At 44.1% G+C, this 21,594-nt stretch overlaps 1 protein-coding gene across 3 annotated transcripts in view; it reads right to left on the bottom strand.

Moving 5' to 3' along the window:
* gsk3bb (glycogen synthase kinase 3 beta, genome duplicate b) overlaps window positions 1-21,594 on the bottom strand; it is a 112,204-nt gene that overhangs the window by 38,598 nt on the left and 52,012 nt on the right. For all 3 annotated transcript variants that reach the window (XM_060898791.1, XM_060898792.1, XM_060898793.1), the window contains exon 2: window positions 4,514-4,707. In XM_060898791.1, coding sequence (XP_060754774.1) covers window positions 4,514-4,707 — 194 coding nt within the window. The remainder of the gene's footprint in view (window positions 1-4,513; window positions 4,708-21,594) is intronic.

Below are 21,594 nucleotides of genomic sequence, written 5' to 3'. Positions count from 1 at the left end.
CATGAGTGCTGCTGGTGTCAGGGAGCTGCATTTCATTGATGGCATCATGAATTCACAGATGTATTGCTCTATACTGAAAGAGAAGATGCTACCATCACTCCGTGCCCTTGGTCATCGTGCACTTTTCCAACATGACTAAACACACATCTAAGGCCACTGTTGGATTTCTGAAGAAGAACAGGGTGAAAGTGATTCAGTGGCCGAGTATGTCTCCTGATCTGAACCCAATCGAACACCTATGGGGAATTCTGAAGAGACAAGTTGAGCATCACTCTCCATCCAGCATCCAGTCACTAAAAGAGGTCGTTGTTGAAGAATGGAAAAAGATTGATGTTGCAAAATGTCGCCAACTTGTTCATTCCATGCCTAGAAGACTTGGTGCTGTCATTAAAAATCATGGAGGCCATACAAAGTACTAGATGTAGTAGTTTTTGTTGTGGGGTGTACTCATTATTGCACCACCCTAATTTGAGTAAAACTGAAAAAAAGTTATATTATTAACCTTACTTTCCCGTTATAAGTTAAACAGATGTTATATTAAACTTTGTCTTGTCAACATTTTGGAAATTGTTTGTGTTCATTGAGATATTGTTTAAAATGTTACTTTTCAAAGGGGGTGCACTCATTTACGCTCAGCACTGTAAGTGCGAACTAGGGATGGCGAAAACTAAAAAAAATCTTGACCGACCACCGAGCCTCATTAGCCGGTTAAAGTCAGTTAACCTATGAGTTTAAACAGGGATGCAAACGGCGCGCCTTTTAGCGGATGCCGCCTTTTTCACGGCCGAATCGTGCAAAGATCTGATTTTTTTTTTTTAGGGGGGGCGTTGGAGTGTCTGAATAATTTCATCAGAGTAAATTCTGTATGCTCAAAGGAAAGCAATCGGATCTGCACGATTCAGCCGTGAAAAAGTCGGCCTCTGCGCCTTTAGTTTGTGTGGAGAGATCTGATCTGCAATAACATGCATTGCTGGCTACAGACCGAAACATACTTTCAGAATGCACTGGCCAAGGCAGGACTAAACTCCATGTGCCTTCTAATGATAATTAAAAAAAAAAACATAGTAACTTGTAAGCTAAAAAGCCTGTGTCTACACTTTTCTCTCGCGGAGTGGCAGCTGTGTTCAACTGGGGCGGGACATGACTGAATGGGTGTTTCTGATTTGTTAGCTGTCTTTAACTGGGGCGGGAGGGCGGGACATGACTGAATGGGTGTTTCTGATTTGTTAGCTGTCTTTAACTGGGGCGGGAGGACGGGACATGACTGAATGGGTGTTTCTGATTTGTCAGCTGTCTTTAACTGGGGCGGGAGGGCGGGACATGACTGAATGGGTGTTTCTGATTTGTCAGCTGTCTTTAACTGGGGCGGGAGGGCGGGACATGACTGAATGGGTGTTTCTGATTTGTCAGCTGTCTTTAACTGGGGCGGGAGGGCGGGACATGACTGAATGGGTGTTTCTGATTTGTCAGCTGTCTTTAACTGGGGCGGGAGGGCGGGACATGACTGAATGGGTGTTTCTGATTTGTCAGCTGTCTTTAACTGGGGCGGGAGGGCGGGACATGACTGAATGGGTGTTTCTGATTTGTCAGCTGTCTTTAACTGGGGCGGGAGGGCGGGACATGACTGAATGGGTGTTTCTGATTTGTCAGCTGTCTTCAACTGAGGCGGGAGGGCGGGACATGACTGAATGGGTGTTTCTGATTTGTCAGCTGTCTTCAACTGGGGCGGGAGGGCGGGACATGACTGAATGGGTGTTTCTGATTTGTCAGCTGTCTTCAACTGGGGCGGGAGGGCGGGACATGACTGAATGGGTGTTTCTGATTTGTCAGCTGTCTTCAACTGGGGCGGGAGGGCGGGACATGACTGAATGGGTGTTTCTGATTTGTCAGCTGTCTTTAACTGGGGCGGGAGGGCGGGACATGACTGAATGGGTGTTTCTGATTCGTCAGCTGTCGTCCTTACACCGCATAGCACGCCCCAAGCGTTTACAACACAGAATTCCAAGTCCTCCGCTCCAAAATCGGCAGCTTCAAAACGATTGATTTTTTTTTTTTTTAAACCGACAACCAAAAAAAAATTAACCGGTTGACGTTGATTCGGTCAACCACCGGTCAAACGGTCATCGGTTAACAACCCTAGTGCGAACAGCAACTCTGACAGTTGTAATGTTACTGCGTTCGTTTGAAATGCGATGATGTCTATAGAAAAGACTAATTTAGGCTCTGAATTAGCGAAACAGTAAAGCGTTTGCCCCGTCATCCACTGATTGCTAGTTTGAATCCCGATTATGCCACAGCCATTCGTGGCTGGGAGCCTAAGAGAGCCGTGCTCTCAGGGAGGGAGGGAGTGGCCTACTCTCTCACCCCTGTCAATTCCAGCGACGCTAGCCAATCATGGGCATCTGTGAGCTCGTGCGTACAGAAGTAGGCACACAGCACTTTCCTCCGAGTGTTACACCACCACCTAATGATGCATAAGCAGCAGTTCGAAAAGATGTGGTTGGCTGGAGTCACGTGCCTTGGAGGAAGCACATAATGACCTTCAACCACTCTGAGGTGGGTTTCCCAAAAGCCTCTCAACACAGAGCATCTTAACTAGGAGAGAGAGTGTTCACTGTGATGCTTGCTCTACCATTTAACGATGATCTTTGTGCTACGATGCATTTGGGAAACCCGCCCCTGGTTGGTACCCATCATGTAGTGGGGAGACCTGTCTAGCGCATGGGAATTGGCCATATCTAACTCAGGGAGGGTTTTTTTTTTTTGGTAAGGATGAACTCTCAGGTGGATGCTGCATAATAATCTAAAATTAAAAATAAACAGATTAACTGTTATTTAACAAATAAAAATATATACCGTATTTTCTGGACTATAGAGCGCACCTGTATATAAGCCGCATCCGCTCTATTTTTTTAAAAAAATTAAAAAAAAGATATACAAGCCGCACCGGGCTATAAGCCGCAGATATCTATGTTGAAAAATTAGATATTTACTGCATGTACAGAACAATTTTGTACTGTAAATGTACATGTATGTCCCTGAACAGATTCTTTCCGAACAGTGCCTTTTAACACGGCAGCAACTTTGCTGATTAAAACGGAACAGAACCAAGAGAAAATAACCGGTATTTATTTACCTTCATTTCTCCTGTGTTTGAAACCACAAGTCACTTTAATCATCTTCGCTGGATTTGAAAATAATTACCAGTTAGTAATTTGTCGTGCGTGTTCTATCTGCTAAAGATCTGCTAATTCTTCTTTGCATTGAGTTTTCGTCTATCTTATTTTTGATTCTACTTCCGGTTAGAGCGCCCCTAGCGGTGGAAGAAAAATCCACAGAATAGCCACACCTCTGTATAAGCCGCATGGTTCAAAACCTAGGAAAAAAGTAGCGGCTTATAGTCCAGAAAATACGGTAATCCTTGATACGGTGACGCTTTCTGTCAGGAGTCCCCACTGTCTGCGCTTTATAACAATCAGTAGGTTTTCCACCATGTTAAAGTCTTCATGACAGACTTTGCACTACATTTTTCTTTTTGTATTCTTAAAGTGCATATTCTGGACCAATTCAGTTTTTTTTTTTATATGAAAGTACGTCCCTTTACACACTCATCCAGAAGGGTAATTTTGCACAAGGCCATCTGTCTACAGCAGAAAAAAATAAAATAACAAAACGAGTCTGGAAAAATCCCAAGGGAGTCTGGAGCCAGATTCGTGACGTTACCTGCGGAAGCGCCAGCAGGCTGCGAGAGCTTTGCACGGTTTCAGTGCACAGCCTGTGTAGACCAGGTTTATCAGCTAGCGATTTTGCATTGAAATATGGAATTGTCACCTGAGCGCAATGTTACTTCACATTTGGATGAAGAATATAATGAGATGTCAGAATTATTTCTTACCCTGGCAACAGTCAACTTGTGAATTGCTGATTTTCTTGGTCTTTTTCTCGGCTCGGTTTCCGGGTGCCTCGCACGAAGCGCTCCCATTTCTCTCTCATTGTCCGGTCTTTTGGGAAACGATGAGTACTAATCCCATCAAGATTGGTGTTGCTACACCCTCCTACGATACATCTGTTAACCATTTTAATAATTACGCGATAATGTTGAAGAAATTTGCAGAAAACCACCAGGTCGTTTTCTCATAAACAAACCAGCGCTGATGTAGGATTCAGAGGGAGGCGTCCCGCACGCGACGTCACCAAAATAAATGTTTGCCGGGAAATCCAAATGCCAAGTTTTTTCAGAGGCGGACCAATTCACCTCAAACGGCTCGATTTCAACTGAATTTTTCTGGTATTGCGCAAGATTAAAAAAAATTGCAGAGAATGCAGAATGTTACAGATATTTGACCAAAGTTTAATATAAAATAGGAGAATTACACTGATCTTGCTCCTGAATTTACCCGCGATATGCACTTTAAAGTGATGAGGACGCAGTTTAGGATAAATCAGGACAAGAATTTTGGTGTCTCATCCTGATCTACTTCCACACCAAAAACAGACCCGACTCCATCCTTACTTTAAACCGCTTGTCTTGCAGGACTTTCTTGATGGCCACCAATTCTCCAGTGTCGCACAGCTTGGCCTGGTAAACCACCCCGAACGAGCCGTTTCCGATGACCTTCGTGTCCGTGTAGCTGACCTCCTGAGGCCGATCGGGACCTTGACCAGGGGTCGCGCCGACTGTTGTCACCTTACTGCCATCTTTATCTCCTGAAAAGAGAGAGAGAGAGAGAGAAAAATATTGATTTAATTAGTGACCTCATTACTGAACCCAATCACGCTTTATCAATTTTAACACACAGCTTTGGTCAATTGCACAGCCCCACTCAGGGACTAATCAGGTCAGTGCTTTGGGAAAAAATAAAAAAAGACACATTTGAGTCACATGGATTCGTTCCAAATCCATGTTTTCGGTGTTGCTTCAATTCCTGCCGACCCCGTGAAGCATGTTCTTCAGTATGCTAGTGTTTGACAAGGTGAAAATTAGAACGCTCAGGAATCAGCCGAGAGAAGCCTAATGAGACGTTCACAGCTGCCCTCACAGCCATGATACTCCCTCCTCGAGATACCACACATCTCCAGTCATGTGATTAGTGCATGTCTTTCACAGCCAGCGTGCTAATCCAGGATCAGGTTTTGCATTTTACATACTAATGAAACGAGCTGTATGTGTTGACGCGAGTTGAGCCTGGATCAGCATTCTGGAAAAGAGGAGGTTCGATTCAGGACGCACACCAACTGCTGCTCAAGGCTTTCTGGAAGCTACATAATGCCAGCAGGATGGAAACACTTCTACGCCTTGCATATGCTTTAAAGGATGTTTCAAAATTACAAAGCATCATTCTTATCTTGGGGGCAGCACAAATATTTCACTGCACCATTAATGCTTATTTCTCTTAGACAAGCAGCACAAATTAGACGACGGCATCATCTCGGCTGGAGATTTCTCATCTCATCTCATCTCATTATCTGTAGCCGCTTTATCCTTCTACAGGGTCGCAGGCAAGCTGGAGCCTATCCCAGCTGACTACGGGCGAAAGGCGGGGTACACCCTGGACAAGTCGCCAGGTCATCACAGGGCTGACACATAGACACAGACAACCATTCACACTCACATTCACACCTACGCTCAATTTAGAGTCACCAGTTAACCTAACCTGCATGTCTTTGGACTGTGGGGGAAACCGGAGCACCCGGAGGAAACCCACGCGGACACGGGGAGAACATGCAAACTCCGCACAGAAAGGCCCTCGCCGGCCACGGGGCTCGAACCCGGACCTTCTTGCTGTGAGGCGACAGCGCTAACCACTACACCACCGTGCCGCCCGGCTGGAGATTCGCTCACAGAATTACATTTTCACACATGCGATCATCTCCTCCTTCTCCTCGTCCCTGGATGTCCGAAACACTTCGCTCCAGCGGAGAGGAAGTGGAGAAAAATCCAGCACTCCAGCCAACCTGTCTCATGACGAGACCCTCCTGGCAGAATTCACAGCTTCACTCACATCAGCCAAGATTAAATTTCATCATTCCAAACTTCATAACTCCATCTCTAGGCTAAACCTCGTCAACTGCTCTGTTTTCCCTTCTCTCCTCAGCTGCACCTCAGTCCTCCGTCACTGCAGAGGACTTTGCAGTCTTCTTTGAAGAAAAGATCACGGCCATCCGTAACTCCTGATCATGATGATTTGGTGTTAGTCGTTGAGGTTTTTATTTTGCTCTATTTATTTGTACTTTGTCAGCTCATTTGTATGGTTGGCTTGTTTTTTTGGCTGTTTGCCGATTGTTACTTCAACAGAATATTACACTAGGTGTTATTCTGTCACTTGTTCATTTGGTAATAGAACTTTCTTGTCGAGAAGCGCAGCACTTCTTATACCTGACTTTTGCACGTCGCTCTGGATAAGAGCGTCTGCTAAATGCCTGTAATGAAATGTGATGCCAAAAATAAACAGGGACGCATCGATAGCTTTTTTTCCAGTATGTATGAGTACGGGCGGCACGGTGGTGTAGTGGTTAGCGCTGTCGCCTCACAGCAAGAAGGTCCGGGTTCGAGCCACGGGGCCGGCGAGGGCCTTTCTGTGTGGAGTTTGCATGTTCTCCCCGTGTCCGCGTGGGTTTCCTCCGGGTGCTCCGGTTTCCCCCACAGTCCAAAGACATGCAGGTTAGGTTAACTGGTGACTCTAAATTGACCGTAGGTGTGAATGTGAGTGTGAATGGTTGTCTGTGTCTATGTGTCAGCCCTGTGATGACCTGGCGACTTGTCCAGGGTGTACCCCGCCTTTCGCCCATAGTCAGCTGGGATAGGCTCCAGCTTGCCTGCGACCCTGTAGAAGGATAGTTAGCCTGACTGTTTTTTTTTTTTCTTGCGTGTGGTATCATTGTTGACGCGAGGTTGTTTTTTGAACATGCCAATGCGGACACGATTTCCCCTGATGAGTTATGACTTCAGACGCGATGCGTGTGTGGAGGTGTGGAGTCCGCGTGATATGTGCGTAAGATAGGCTTCTCATGTGTTTGGAGATCCGCGCTCTGAGACAAGCGCAAGCCCCCCCCCAAGGGAAAAAAAGGGACCCCCCGAAAATATCGGCATAGTTCGAACACTGAGTGTAGGCACTGGGTGTAAACAACAAATAGTTTACAATGTCTGGGTAGCAAACAGATGGCAGAATTGGTGTCCGGTCCTCCTTATGTTTCCATTCTCCCTTGCCCCGAGTCTTATCATATGGGTCAAACCCATCAATCACAGCCAGTTTCTCCACATACCGTGCCCTTTCTGCAGCTGGTAATGGACTCACATAACCAGAATTATCAGCCATCGTGTCACTTTACTCTCGCTCGTACTTTGTTTTATATTGTGAGTGCATGTACTTGGTCTTCCAATATGGCGCCTAACAAAATCTCGCAGCGCGGTGACGTCATGTGAAAGGGGTCTATAAAACTGACCTTCCTTTGAGCAGATTGAGTTTCTGGAGCATCACATTTGTGGGGTCGATTAAATGCTCAAAATGGCCAGAAAAATGTCTTGACTATATTTTCTATTCATTTTACAACTTATGGTGGTAAATAAAAGTGTGACTTTTCATGGAAAACACAAAATTGTCTGGGTGACCCCAAACTTTTGAACGGTAGTGTACATCAGGAGCAGCATGGAGCATTTGCTTTTGTTCCGGTCATGTTGATGTGCCGCTAGCATTTAAAGCACAGACGCAGAGCCATGGCCTCAATTTTTGTTTATAAATGCTTTGAGACCTCAAGAATGGCACAGGAATAGTTTTAAGCGTTAACAATAAATCTAATATAGTCATTTTTACGATTAAAGTGATTTATATACGGTAGGTAGCGCTCTGAGTGAATGACCTTGACGTCCGTAACGTCACAGCAGGAAGTCTATCGGTCTCATCGCCATTTCCGCTATACTAAACCACAGAGCCGACTGCAACTCCGATCCTCCATTTTGAGCTAATTTATCGCCATGCTACATAGATGTGTTGCTGGCGGGTACAGCAACATGACAGAAGGTGGATTTACGTTGCATTCATGGCCCAAGAATGTTCAAACTGCAAAGATTTGGATGCGTTTTGCGAGAAGTTCACGGGCACGCTGGGCGCCTACGGAGTGGTCTCTCCTCTGCTCTGCACATTTTACTGAAGACTCGTACAAGACCTCTGATCTGTTGAGGAGCGTTGGCTATAAGCCCGTATTGAAAAAGAGGATGCAGTATCAAGAAAAGGAAAGTATTTATTAAATTTTTTAAAAGGAAAGGGAGTTCAGTTGCACCAGTCCTCCCGGAGTGAGTTGAGGGTTGTTGGTAAAACCCGGGATGGAACAGGACGGGACATATCGCTCGGGCAGTGACCTCACCGCAGTTGTTGCTAAAACCGGTGACGTCCTGTTCCGTCCCGGGTTTTAGTAATTGCCTGAACTGAGCAGTAATGGCGGAGTACACAGTATGGAGAATGCGTGGAGCATCCATCTGATTTCTAAACTGGATATCGCTGCTATTTCGCCCTTACATGGAAAAAGCGAATGAATGGAGAACTGAACGAACAACTGAAAGTCAGATTGTTTCAAAACAATTGGCCACAAGAAGCGAGAACACAGACGGGTAAGCTCCGACTCTCATTTGGATAAAAAAACAACACGTTGTTTACCTGCATTTAGATTAATACATGTAACTTGTATTGTGTGTTTAAGTTAGCGGTATAAGATTATTTAATTTGCTTCAGAATGTGATTGTCTCAGTTCATCTGATTATTTAATTAGCCTTTTACGTTTTATCAGTGAAAATGCATGCATGTACATGTATGCTGCATAAGTTATAGCACCTATCCTGTTTTAATGAGAGTCAACCCGCAATCAATGAAGTCAAATCAGTCTTAGTTGAGCAAGTTGGTAACGGGATTTCTTACTTTCACCATCAATTTTTATTGATATGACTTTGGTCTCTAGCTGTCAAAGGCCTCGGCCTTAAAACCGATTCCCGCTGTGACATCACGCACTCGGGGCTGGCTGGCTCAGCGGGGCAGCTCGAATGCCAACTTTGCGGTCGATTTTAACTCTGAAAAATATATTTTTTATTCCCATTTATGCAGCATTCAAGAGTCAAGGATGGAGATACTATCCACTCAGAAATTTATTTAAAAATAAAGGCTCTGCATATCTGCTTTAACGACTCGTTTGAAGTTTCGTTAACTTGAGCTCTGCAAGTTCCAAGCACATCACTTCTACAGGCACCAAGCTGATGTTTTATCTGATCGCGAGATGATGTTCCTCTTGATACTTTCACAGAGCACAGCTTGCCGTCCGCTTTGCTTTGACTGGCATCATTAATAGTGAAAGACGTTCAGATCGCTGCCAGTGTGTGTCGCCTGTTCAGTTCTGTGACAACCTAATCACACCCGGCTTACGTCACCTAGTATCGTGCAATACCACGTGTGAGCATCAATTAGACTTGGAAATCTACAGTTAATGTACATGCGATACCTTGCAGTCAAGCTGTAAAATCCTTTAAACACCAGTGAGTCATGACAAAACAACCCCTCCGTATTTCACTTCACATAACCGACTGCATAGACTACCGTGTTTCCATGAAGTTTAGTGGTTTTGTGCGCGCGTGTGTGCGTGTGTGTGTGTGTGGATGATGGATGAGGACGGTCACCTGCAGGACCCCTCCCTGTGACCAAAACAAACAGTTCAAGGAGTTATATTTAAGTCTTCATATTTATTTTAAAACAATAATTAGAACAAATTTTACAACAGAACTGCACTCCTGTGTTTTTCTCGGACCTTAAAATATATGTGTGTGTGTGTGTGTGTGTGTGTGTGTGTGTGTGTGTGTGTGTGTGTGTGAGACTTTCAGCCCCCCCCCCCCCCCCCCCCCAGTATAATGGTAGGGGAAACGCTGGACTAGCTGTCGGAGCATCACACAGTCCTCGGCATAAAATAAAACACACACACACACACACATACACACACACAAAAGAAAAAACCCGAACCAGTTCTGCAGCAGTGTGATCAGTACTTGTTAAGCACCATCAGTAATTTGACAGATACTCGCACACAGCTTCACAGCAAAGCTATAGATCTGTCACCTGAGAAAAACTGCAGAGAGAGAAAATGTTACAGCGGCATGAGCTGGAACACGACTGCATGAAGTTAAAAAAAAAAAAACTTTTGTACGTCAATCAGTCATTTTTGTGGCTACTGCCTCATAGAGGCGAAGCGAGGCACTAGGTCATCGTGTTGTAAGAATGTAAGAATGAGTGTAACAATAGCGCACTGCGCATGCGCATACTAGGGCTGTAACAATACACCCAACTCACGATTCGATTCGTATCACGATTTTTGACCCACGATTCGATACGCCCACGATTTTATTTAAAATGTTTTTTTAAAAGTAGTAAATTTGACTTATTAACATTCTTACTTACGTTAACTATTTAATAACAAATAATTCAGACCACTGCAGAGAATGAGTAATATGTATGCAAAAATGAACAAATGTATATCCAAAGATTGTTTTATTTCTCAAAATAATACTGTTGAGCCGGAAGCTCTGTTTTTTTTCGGTTCTGAAAAAGTCATTTTTCCAAATCGTGTAAATCCGTTAAGATTTTTTTTGGGGGGTGGCTCTCTCACTGTCTCACTCTCATAGGGCCAATGATTTTCTGTGATCGCGGAAAACAGATGGAAATTACGGAATTTTTATGGTGAAACATTGCTCGCGTGTCAAAATGTAACTGCCGCAGAAGGCTTCCGCCCAAGCAGACATGCCTTCAGTGTTGCCAGATATTGCTAACGTTTTCCACCCCAAAATATGTTCAAAACCAGCCAAAAAGCACCTAAACCTGCCCAATCTGGCAACACTGCATGCCTTTCTGGTCAAGTGATTGTGATTGGCTTGTGGCACACCTAGCCAGCCAATGAGCTGCTTGTTTACAGATTCGCTCCCCGCGTCGCAACCAGAATGGCGACCGCTTAAAAGAAATGAATGCTCTGCCAGTGGCGAGTGTGGACGTTGCGTGACTCGCAGAAGATTGTCGCAGGTCGGCGAAAAAACGCCTTACTAATAGATATAAAAAATAAAAGTAATTTAAGTAAGTTTAAAATGTAATTTAAATAAAAAGTAAAGTATTCATAAATTGAAGTTTGGAAGCACCTCTGTTTTTGGGCTGAGGAGAAGTTTGAAAGGGTGTACCGCGATTCTGCCTTCTTGTATCGCGATACGGATCGTGGCTCTGCGTATCGCGATTTCGATTTCGATACGCATATCATTACAGCCCTAGCGCATACGCATAAGCATTACAATCACCAGAACGGCAAATCGTGATCTCGCGATACGAACAGTTGGTCTTGCGTTATCAAAGGTACACAAGAATGAGTGGCAAAACATCTGTCATCGTGTTGTAAGAATGAGTGTAACAATAGCGAAACTTCGTAACCAATCAGCACTTATCCTGATCGAGTTCAAGTACCCGTTCTACTTCTTGATAAACTTCGGAACCAATCAGAACCAGAAACCAAATAAGAGAAACCTAGTTATAACTTCGTAGTATTGGAAGATAATCGCCAGATGAAAAGATAAATGAAATTCACCTTGTGGTTCGCCAAGGCTACTGATTCAATCACAAGTCAGCGGAGTTTATTTTAAGAAAATTTACCTTTTGATTATCACAGCTTTAGTTTGGTCCTTCTGAAAGCACAAATGAAAGGTTTTGTAAAATTTTTTTAGCTTTTTGGCAGATATATTGAGAAGCCGATATCAAACTTCTGCTATTCGCTTTCATTTTTTTATTTAATTTTTTATTTTAGAGTCTTTACACTACACTTGTGAAACAAAATGTGCTCATTAGTACTAAATAATGCTTCTAAGACAATTCATGAACAAGTGCTTTCTTACTATTTTGAAAATAGGTGTAGTTCACAGCGCTGTATTTTCAACAAAATACTACAAATAATAAGTAATAAGTTCAATTTATATTGCGCTTTTCTCAAAACCCAAGGTCACTTTACAATTATTGGGAAAAAAAAAAAAAAGTCCACCAAATAAAAGGTCAGGATGTCATTTCAATGGTGCAGCAGCCACGAAAGTATGTCCCACACCGCCGCGACGCCACCGGGCAACATCACTCGGAACACCATGCCATAGATCCACAAAGCGAGCACAGATGCACCGCCACGCAGAGCGCTGGTATGTCCCAAACCCGCCTGCACAGCATTGCTCGAACATCACGCCAAGCACTAAAACACAGAGCGCTGGACAACCACGATGTTAAAATGAGCAACGAGCTCACTGCAGTCCATAGCTAGGAGCACAGGCATCACCCACAGCGAACCAAGGCCTGGAGGGAACCGACGCCCAAAACTGGGTCCGGAGCTACACCACAACCGGCGGACAAAACACTCGAACAAAAACATGAACATCAAACTACACACACACAAAAAAGGAAAAACAAAAGAGAAAATAAAATAAAAAGCTCCGGTGAGAAATGGCAGCCAGAATGCGCACGGTGTTCTCTCAACCGGAAACGGAAAAAAAAGCCCTGATGCTGCTCACAGCTTGGTGACGCTTGCAAGACATGAGGCGAGTATAACTGATGACATGTATTTATTTTTTTTGAGGTCCAAATCCTGCGCTCTGATTGGCTGGCGAGCGGGTCCGTATCCTAGGGTACGGACCCCAGTTACGGACCCCGGTTACAGACCTCTGGCGACTCGCTCGTTCACAACAACAACAAACATAGTAACAATTTTTGTCAACATTTATCTTTTTTTATAAGATTTATTTATAAGATTATCAAAAATCTTATAAACTTTTGTCACCATTTCTCAGGAGAATGGCATTAATTTTACATCATGGATAGCGATAACGACAGTGTTCACAGTGAAAGCGAGTTTTACTACCCTGAGGAAAAAGAAATAAAAGAAAACATTTCAGGAGAAAGCTAAAAACCTGTAACTTGTTAACGCCGAGCAAAAACATGGCTGAATCCTGAATGACTCCTATTTGTATAAATAGGGGACTACATAGGCGGCAAAATGTAGTTTTTTTCCTGCCATGGAAGTGCACTTGTATACCGAGGAGGAAGCAATTTGCATTACAGCCGTGAATGAGGATTCAAAATAGCATTAATTTTACATCATGGATAGCGATAACGACAGTGTTCACAGCAAAAGTGAGTTTTACTACCCTGAGGAAGAAGAAATAAAATACAACATTTCAGGAGAAAGATAAAAATCTCTAACCTGCTAACGCCGAGCAAAAACATGGCTGAATCCTGAATGACTCCTATTTGTATAAATAGGGGACTACATAGGCGGCAAAATGTAGTTTTTTTTTCCTGCCATGGAAGTGCACCTGTATACCGAGGAGGAAGCGATTTGCATTACAGCCGTGAATGAGGATTCAAAATGGCGGCTCGGTTTTCCCTTTCGGGCGCTCTCGTTTTCTGTTAGAATTTGGTAAAGAAAAAAATAAATATATTATTTACCAGCTTAAGGTCGGTCCGTGTGGTGAAATACCGTGACCTCGGCCCAGAGGCCCTCGCTCAGTACTTTCAAGACCTCGGTCACAGTATTTCACCATACGGACCTCCCAGCCGGTAAATAACACACACACGGCGGCACGGTGGTGTAGTGGTTAGCGCTGTCGCCTCACAGCAAGAAGGTCCGGGTTCAAGCCCCGTGGCCGGCGAGGGCCTTTCTGTGTGGAGTTTGCATGTTCTCCTCGTGTCCGCGTGGGTTTCCTCCGGGTGCTCCGGTTTCCCCCACAGTCCAAAGACATGCAGGTTAGGTTAACTGGTGACTCTGAATTGAGCGTAGGTGTGAATGTGAGTGTGAATGGTTGTCTGTGTCTATGTGTCAGCCCTGTGATGACCTGGCGACTTGTCCAGGGTGTACCCCGCCTTTCGCCCGTAGTCAGCTGGGATAGGCTCCAGCTTGCCTGCGACCCTGTAGAACAGGATAAAGCGGCTGGAGATAATGAGATGAGATATATGCTATATTTACTGTATGGACATGGGATCAGAATACAATTTTATTTATAAGCAGTAGCCACATATACCCATAGGGTACCTGTTTTTCATTCACTCTACAGACGTGTGACCATTTCAAATAAAAAGGTTCTTAGGAAGGTGTTGAGCCACTACGAGCTGCCAGAACAGCTTCAGAGCTCCATAGCACTGACTCTACAAGGAAGCTCAATTCAATATGACATTTTTTCCCCTCAATTAGGAAGCTAAAAATAGCACTCATCAACTGGCGAAGAAATGCACAGTAAGTGGAGTGAGATCATGTCGATTAGTTTGTTGTGGAATCGTGCATCAGAAAACAAGAATACAGCGGCAAGCTTTTACAAGTCTTTACAAGGAAAAGTAGTTCATCATAAACGCACAGAAAAACGTTTTGCGATCTAACCTGCTGAATGAGAGTTGAGGCCGTATGCCGTATTGAACCATTCGTGTGTGTAGACTCGTCTGTGTTGGTAAACAACATGATCGAGACTAAACTTTCGTTCCAACGCGTAAGGACTCGGACTTATCTGAATTTTCGACTGGCTTGCTCCAGTCCTTGTCGAGGAATGACCCTCTGCTTCCGGCACGTGACTTTATGCGATTGGAGCAGAGAGTCAAAGGTCGTCGATAACCGGAACCGTCTTTGTTTAGAGTCGTAAAAAGACCCAGGACAGAACAACAGAGGCCTTATCGTTCTTCCCTATATCAGAGCATCTTCAGATCCCATGGGATAAAAACTTGAATAAAACCCACCGCCACCCTTAGAAGTCTTCTTGTTGCCCCCAACGATAGAACTCCCAAGGAGGAAAAGTGTGGGAATGTATACCGGATTCCTTGCCAGGGAAAAACTTCCAAAGGCCAGTGTAGAGAAAGTTACATAGGAGAAACAGAACGCCCATTGAAAACCAGGTTCTCAGAACAGAACACAAACGACCCAGCTCGACAATGTCAAAGGTATCACAACACATCCATTTCGACATACAGTCACGCTTGACGCAGTGGGAATACTAGACAGTGAACTGGATTTCTTCGCTAGAGGAGTAAAAGAAGCCATCTACATCAGGGCCCTTCAACCGACTCTAAACAAAGACGGGGGGAGGGTTCCGGTTATCGACGACCTTTGACCCTCTGCTCCAATCGCATAAAGTCACGTGCCGGAAGCAGAGGGTCATTCCTTGACAAGGACGGGAGTAAGCCAGTCGAAAATTCAGGCAAGTCCGAGTCCTTATGTATTGGAACGAAAGTTTAGTCTCTATAATGTATTGTATCACAACACATCCATGGTTGGTGGAGCAGTTGGAGAAGGATTTCAGGAGTCATCTGTGATTGGAAAGTCCCAGCAAAAGTGAAAGGTACAGTAAGATGTATAAGACAGTAGTGAGACCAGCTGTGATGTATGGATTGGAGACCGTACCCTTAACGAAGAGACAGGAGGCGGAGTTGGAGGTGGCGGAGTTGAGGATGTTAAGGTTTGCGATGGGAGGTTGGACAGGATAAGGAATGAGCACATCAGAGGGACAGCACATGTGGAGAGCTTGGGAATTAAGCTAAGAGAGAGATGAGACTGAGATGGTACGGACACATCCTGAGAAGAGACGCAGAGCATGTTGGAAGGAGAATGTTGAGGATGGAGCTGCCAGGCACACGAAAACGAGGAAGGCCAAAGAGGTGGATGTGGTGAGAGAGGACATGAAAGTGGCAGGTGTGGTAGAGGAGGATGCGGAAGACAGGGAGCAATGGAGACGAAAGATCCGCTGTGGCAACCCCTAATCAGGAGCGGCCAAAAGAAGAAGAAGAACGTATTGTATCATACTGAAGTGTTGAAAAGATACCAAACTTTCAATACCTAGTCCAATCCTACTCTAACGAGTGTTTAATGACTTTAGTATCCTTTGACTGAAGGCCATGGCAGATGATTTACACCATTTTTACACTCCTCAAGCCATTCAGGCCCTGTCCACATGGCAACGCATTCAGGTGAATCCGATAAAATTTTTTATCGTTTCGGCCTGCCGTCCACACGGCACCGGCGTTTTGGGTGCCCCAAAACGATATTTTTTGAGAACGGTTTCCAGAGTGGAAAAATCTGGCAATGGCGCCGCAGCAGTCTCAAAAGTAGCCGGTCACCGGCGGCAAATCGCCGTCTGTGGCTTGTTATGCCGCCGGCTATTGTCAGTCGAGTCACAAAATTTAATATTAAATATTTCTGACGGCAAAAAAGGTTGTGAACGTAAATTACATCCACTATGTCCGTTGCCGCATCAACTTTGTTTACATCCTCGACATGAGTGCAGCCATTAGCTGTGTTGCCAGATTGGGTGGTTTCCCGCCCAATTGGGCGGTTTTAAGTGCATTTTGGCGGGTTTTGAACATATTTTGGGCTGTAAAACGTCAGCAGTATCTGGCAACATATTTTTTTACTTAATACAAGAAATTAATGGATGCCAACGTTTTTGGCAAAATGGTATTTTATTTTCCATTGTTTAGGCAGCTTCAGCATCATACTGTGAGATTCTGTTCAAATTGTTTTTTTTTTCTTCTATGAAGCCTGAGCCATTTATTTTATTAGTTTATAATTATTGTTTAATTTAGTCTTCAGGAGAGACTGCCTGCACACAGTACTAGTATTAATAGGTTTTTTCTTACATGAAAGCTGAGGCATTTATATTATATTTTAAGGTAACTTCATGTTGTGCTGTGAGGTTCTCTGCACTTTAACTTTTGAACCAACAGGTGCATTTGGATAAGTAAAGCCTATTTTTCTGCATTTTTGTAGTCCTGGTAATCTTTTATATTGGTAAAGTTGTTTATAGGACCATTTCTCAGTGTCTGTTTTTTTAATCAATAGTTTTTCAGTAATAACTTAATATTTAACATATCACTCAATTTTAAACAACCCCCGCGCCTCCCCCATAGTCTCCAAAATTTCTGTGGGAAACACTGGCGTGCGTAACAACGCTAATCAAGCTTAAGCTAGACGACCCGCCTCAAATACCCGTCCCGGGTAAATGTTATCCCAATTTTAGATGGCCTGTTCCAAACCATCCCGCCCCATGAAAAATTCGTACTTGCATCTCTCTCTCTCTCATATATATATATATATATATATATATATCCCTGCACGCTTTGCGTGCATTATGTCTGCCACTGGCAGACATTTTACCATTTTGCACCCTGCTGTAAATTATTTGTACCCTGCTATTCTCCCAAACTTTGAAGCCCCTGCGCCGTTGCGAAGTCATCTGGATGAGTAGAACGGATTTGTTTAAGATGACGTCACGACCACATGACTAGAACAAGCAGCACTCTCGCGCGCATCATTCGTAACAACAACAGAAGAAGGGGTTTATGCGCATGCGTCCTTCTTCTTCTATTGTTCTGGTGTCTTCGATGGGACCGTCTTACAGCGCACGTAGAGGTGTGGCATGTGCATTGCATCGTTTTCAGCAAGCGTTGCGTTGCCATATGGACCTGATATTTTACTGATCCGTTGCCCATGTGGACGCGATATTTTTTTTACCCGCTAAAAAAAAATCTCGTTGCCGTTGTCGTGTGGATGTAGCCTCAGTGAGCCCTCGTGACCTGTGGATGGGGCAGGTCATCTTGGAAGAGATCGCTCCCATCATGATCAAGAGACGAGTAAAACTGTGTTTATAACGACTTCGTGTGACCGTCAATCTAAATTCAATATAAAAATCTACACCATGCAGAAAAATACAAAGGAAAAACACACCTCAGATTAACATAAAAGCAGCATGGTGTTAAAATAAAACTGCCAGGTTCTGGTTAGTGTCTCTGTGTGACCTACTAATAATACTCCATTCAGCTTCTCAGTTTAAATGGCTCTTGGGTCATTTCTTGAAAAGAGCGTAAACGGATTTAAACCTGACAGTTAAGGTTTTATGGCCTTTTCAGGCTGCGTTCTATCAGTTCTCGTGACGAAAGCCTTTGTCGCACCATTTCAAGATTACTTTTTCCATCCATGAAACAAGAAAACCTGCATCCAAATGATCCATGTCGTCAAATTCAGCACAAACTGAGGTGTTGAATATAAACATCCCATCCAAAAAACATGCTGTAGCATGTCGTTTTCACTCAGTTCAAGGTTACAGTATGCAAAGAATAAAACACAGTTCTAGGAAAACAATCAATCAATCAATGAAAGGATCGTGGGATGGAGCCTGACGTGCAGCAAGTTTACTCTTCTCATACATTTCAATTTTAAAATAATGTATTGGTTTATTAATGAATGACATCATGCTTTACAACTTCATGAATAAATGCTTAACAAATAAACATTTATAGACCCCTTTCACTGACGTCACCCGAAACCGGAAGTAAACAGACCCTGCGCCATTTTGGAAGACCAATAAACTCGTGATTAGGGGGAAATAACGGCAGCGGTATGTGAACCCACGAGAATAAAGTGGAGTGGCAAACGACTTAAACAAACAAATCTGAGCTGTTTTATTTATGATTTATTGGCCCAACAGTAGACTTGAAAGAAACCTGTGTGAGACTTGGCAAAAAACTGTGGATATAATGGATAAGTCTGTGCATGATCTGCGGACACTTTGAGGTAAGCAAACGCAAGAAATTCAGATTTAAAACATGCTAAAGTGGCCTCAAGTTGATAACTGTATGAGGAGCAAGCCTCCCAGACTTCATCTCATCTCATCTCATTATCTGTAGCCGCTTTATCCTGTTCTACAGGGTCGCAGGCAAGCTGGAGCCTATCCCAGCTGACTACGGGCGAAAGGCGGGGTACACCCTGGACAAGTCGCCAGGTCATCACAGGGCTGACACATAGACACAGACAACCATTCACACTCACATTCACACCTACGCTCAATTTAGAGTCACCAGTTAACCTAACCTGCATGTCTTTGGACTGTGGGGGAAACCGGAGCACCCGGAGGAAACCCACGCGGACACGGGGAGAACATGCAAACTCCGCACAGAAAGGCCCTCGCCGGCCACGGGGCTCGAACCCGGACCTTCTTGCTGTGAGGCGACAGTGCTAACCACTACACCACCGTGCCACCCTGCCTCCCAGACTTCTACAATTTAATAATAATAATTTAGGATGGTTTGGGGCTTGCTCGCTGCTGCCAGGTTGGTTGTTGAGTAGCCTGACTGTTTTTTTTTTTTTCTTGCGTGTGGTATCATTGTTGACGCGAGGTTGTTTTTTGAACATGCCAATGCGGACACGATTTCCCCTGATGAGTTATGACTTCAGACGCGATGCGTGTGTGGAGGTGTGGAGTCCGCGTGATATGTGCGTAAGATAGGCTTCTCATGTGTTTGGAGATCCGCGCTCTGAGACAAGCGCAAGCACACACACCCCCAAGGGAAAAAAAGGGACCCTCCGAAAATATCGGCATAGTTCGAACACTGAGTGTAGGCACTGGGTGTAAACAACAAATAGTTTACAATGTCTGGGTAGCAAACAGATGGCAGAATTGGTGTCAGGTCCTCCTTATGTTTCCATTCTCCCTTGCCCCGAGTCTTATCATATGGGTCAAACCCATCAATCACAGCCAGTTTCTCCACATACCGTGCCCTTTCTGCAGCTGGTAATGGACTCACATAACCAGAATTATCAGCCATCGTGTCACTTTACTCTCGCTCGTACTTTGTTTTATATTGTGAGTGCATGTACTTGGTCTTCCAATATGGCGCCCTAACAAAATCTCGCGGCACGGTGACGTCATGTGAAAGGGGTCTATAGTAACATGTAATAATTGTTTTATTCTATCCACATTCACTTAGATCTTGAGAAACACAGCATTTTTACTTTTTGCAAATTTGATAGAAAAGAGTGCTCTGAGAGCACAATATCCCCTGCTGGCAACTGCGCCATAACTCTGGTAAAATGCAACTGAATTGAACGAAATTGTAGAGTTGAAATAGAGACGAAAGATCTGCTGTGGCGACCCCTAATCGGGAGCAGCCAGAAGAAGAAGAAGAAGAAGAATTCATGGTCTATGAGCTGATATCCTAGTAGTAGAGTAGCCAATCAGAGTGCGTGATTGCTCATATCCAGAAAATGTGGATAGAATAATGTAGAATATCCTCAAGACAAATTAATCTTGAGTTAAAACACAACCCAAACCACACTGACTGGTCAATAGTGTGAGGCAGGGGGGAAAAAAAAGAAAAAAAGTGCTGCTGCCCTAGAAGACAGGAAATGGGTGTGCGTGTGATACATCAGAGCCCCCGATCCCCCATCCTGGAGTGAGTGCAACTCAGCCGTCACAGCTACTTAAGATTTTGAGCGAGTCATATAAAGACAATCCCTCCATTTGCACATTCCTAAAGACTGACGCGCGCACACACTCAGGGAGGATCGCTCAATTACAACACGGACCGATTACTCAAGTGCTATGAATAATCAAGTTTTCACTACCTGCGTCTCCTTATGAGTTATGAGAACAGGAGAAGTCTGGAAACGTCATACCGCATGCCAGGGCTTGTGATGCCACAACTGTAGCTGAATCATGTTCAAGAAATTGCTCATTTTTCTCCGAGCAAATCTGAAGCGTAATCGTGATGATTCACGATGATAATCATGCAGTTTGCACATCCGTAGGGCTTAATGAACAGGACTGAGAGATTTCATGAACAGTAACAAGATGCTTAGGCTGAGCGTTTTGAATTGTCCGAGCACTCCGAGTTGAAAATCTCTGAACTTTTCAGGAAGGCGCTGGTGCTGTCACAGTCAATCATACCGCGGTTCGAGTGTTGACATGTTTCGAAATAGTGTTGTCATAGAAACAAAACGGACCTGGAGCGCCGTTTTGATGACGTGCTGGCATTGAAGTGTTCCCCAGCACCTTGCTCACGCTTTTCTAACAGGAAAAAAAAAAACCACTATATGGACACACGCCCTTAGCGTGTTAGGTTTTACAGATGCTCCTTTATTATAAGTTAGGGAGAAAAAAAATAAACAAAAAAGATCAAATCATACATATTAAAATATTAATGAGACGGTCAACGACGGCGTGGCTCACTCCAGCCCTATGAGAAATCAAATCTGGGTAGCGCTCACATGCACCCTAGGTAGGCCTGTCGCGATATTCGATATACCAAATTAGGCTACATCCACACGACAACGGCAACGAGATTTTTTTTTAAAAATATCGCGTCCACATGGGCAACGGATCAGTAAAATTTCAGGTCCATATGGCAACGCAACGCTTGCTGAAAGCGATGCAATACACATGCCACACCTCTACGTGTGCTGTAAGACGGTCCCATCGGAGACACCAGAACAATAGAAGAAGTAGACGCATGCGCATAAACCCCTTCTTCTGTAGCATCAGCCACATAAAGTTTTGATTATTAATCAGTAGCGTAAAACGAAAGACGCGGAAAGAGGAATGAATGGGGGTAGATGGAGAGAGAGAGAGAAAGAGGAATGAATGGGGTAGATGGAAGCCGGTACGCCAACATTCGGATATCCTCCAGAATTCTTTAATGGTCCGGAATAAATTGAATGCTACACGTTGATGGATTACTTTGTTCTTCTACGCCCTTTTTGAGGAATGTATTGTCGGACTTAAACCAACATCTGAAGAGG

This window comes from Neoarius graeffei, chromosome 18 (assembly GCF_027579695.1).
Source record: "Neoarius graeffei isolate fNeoGra1 chromosome 18, fNeoGra1.pri, whole genome shotgun sequence".
NCBI lineage: Eukaryota > Metazoa > Chordata > Actinopteri > Siluriformes > Ariidae > Neoarius > Neoarius graeffei.
Note: the sequence above shows the minus strand (reverse complement) of the source record. Positions and strands in the feature narration are given on the sequence as shown.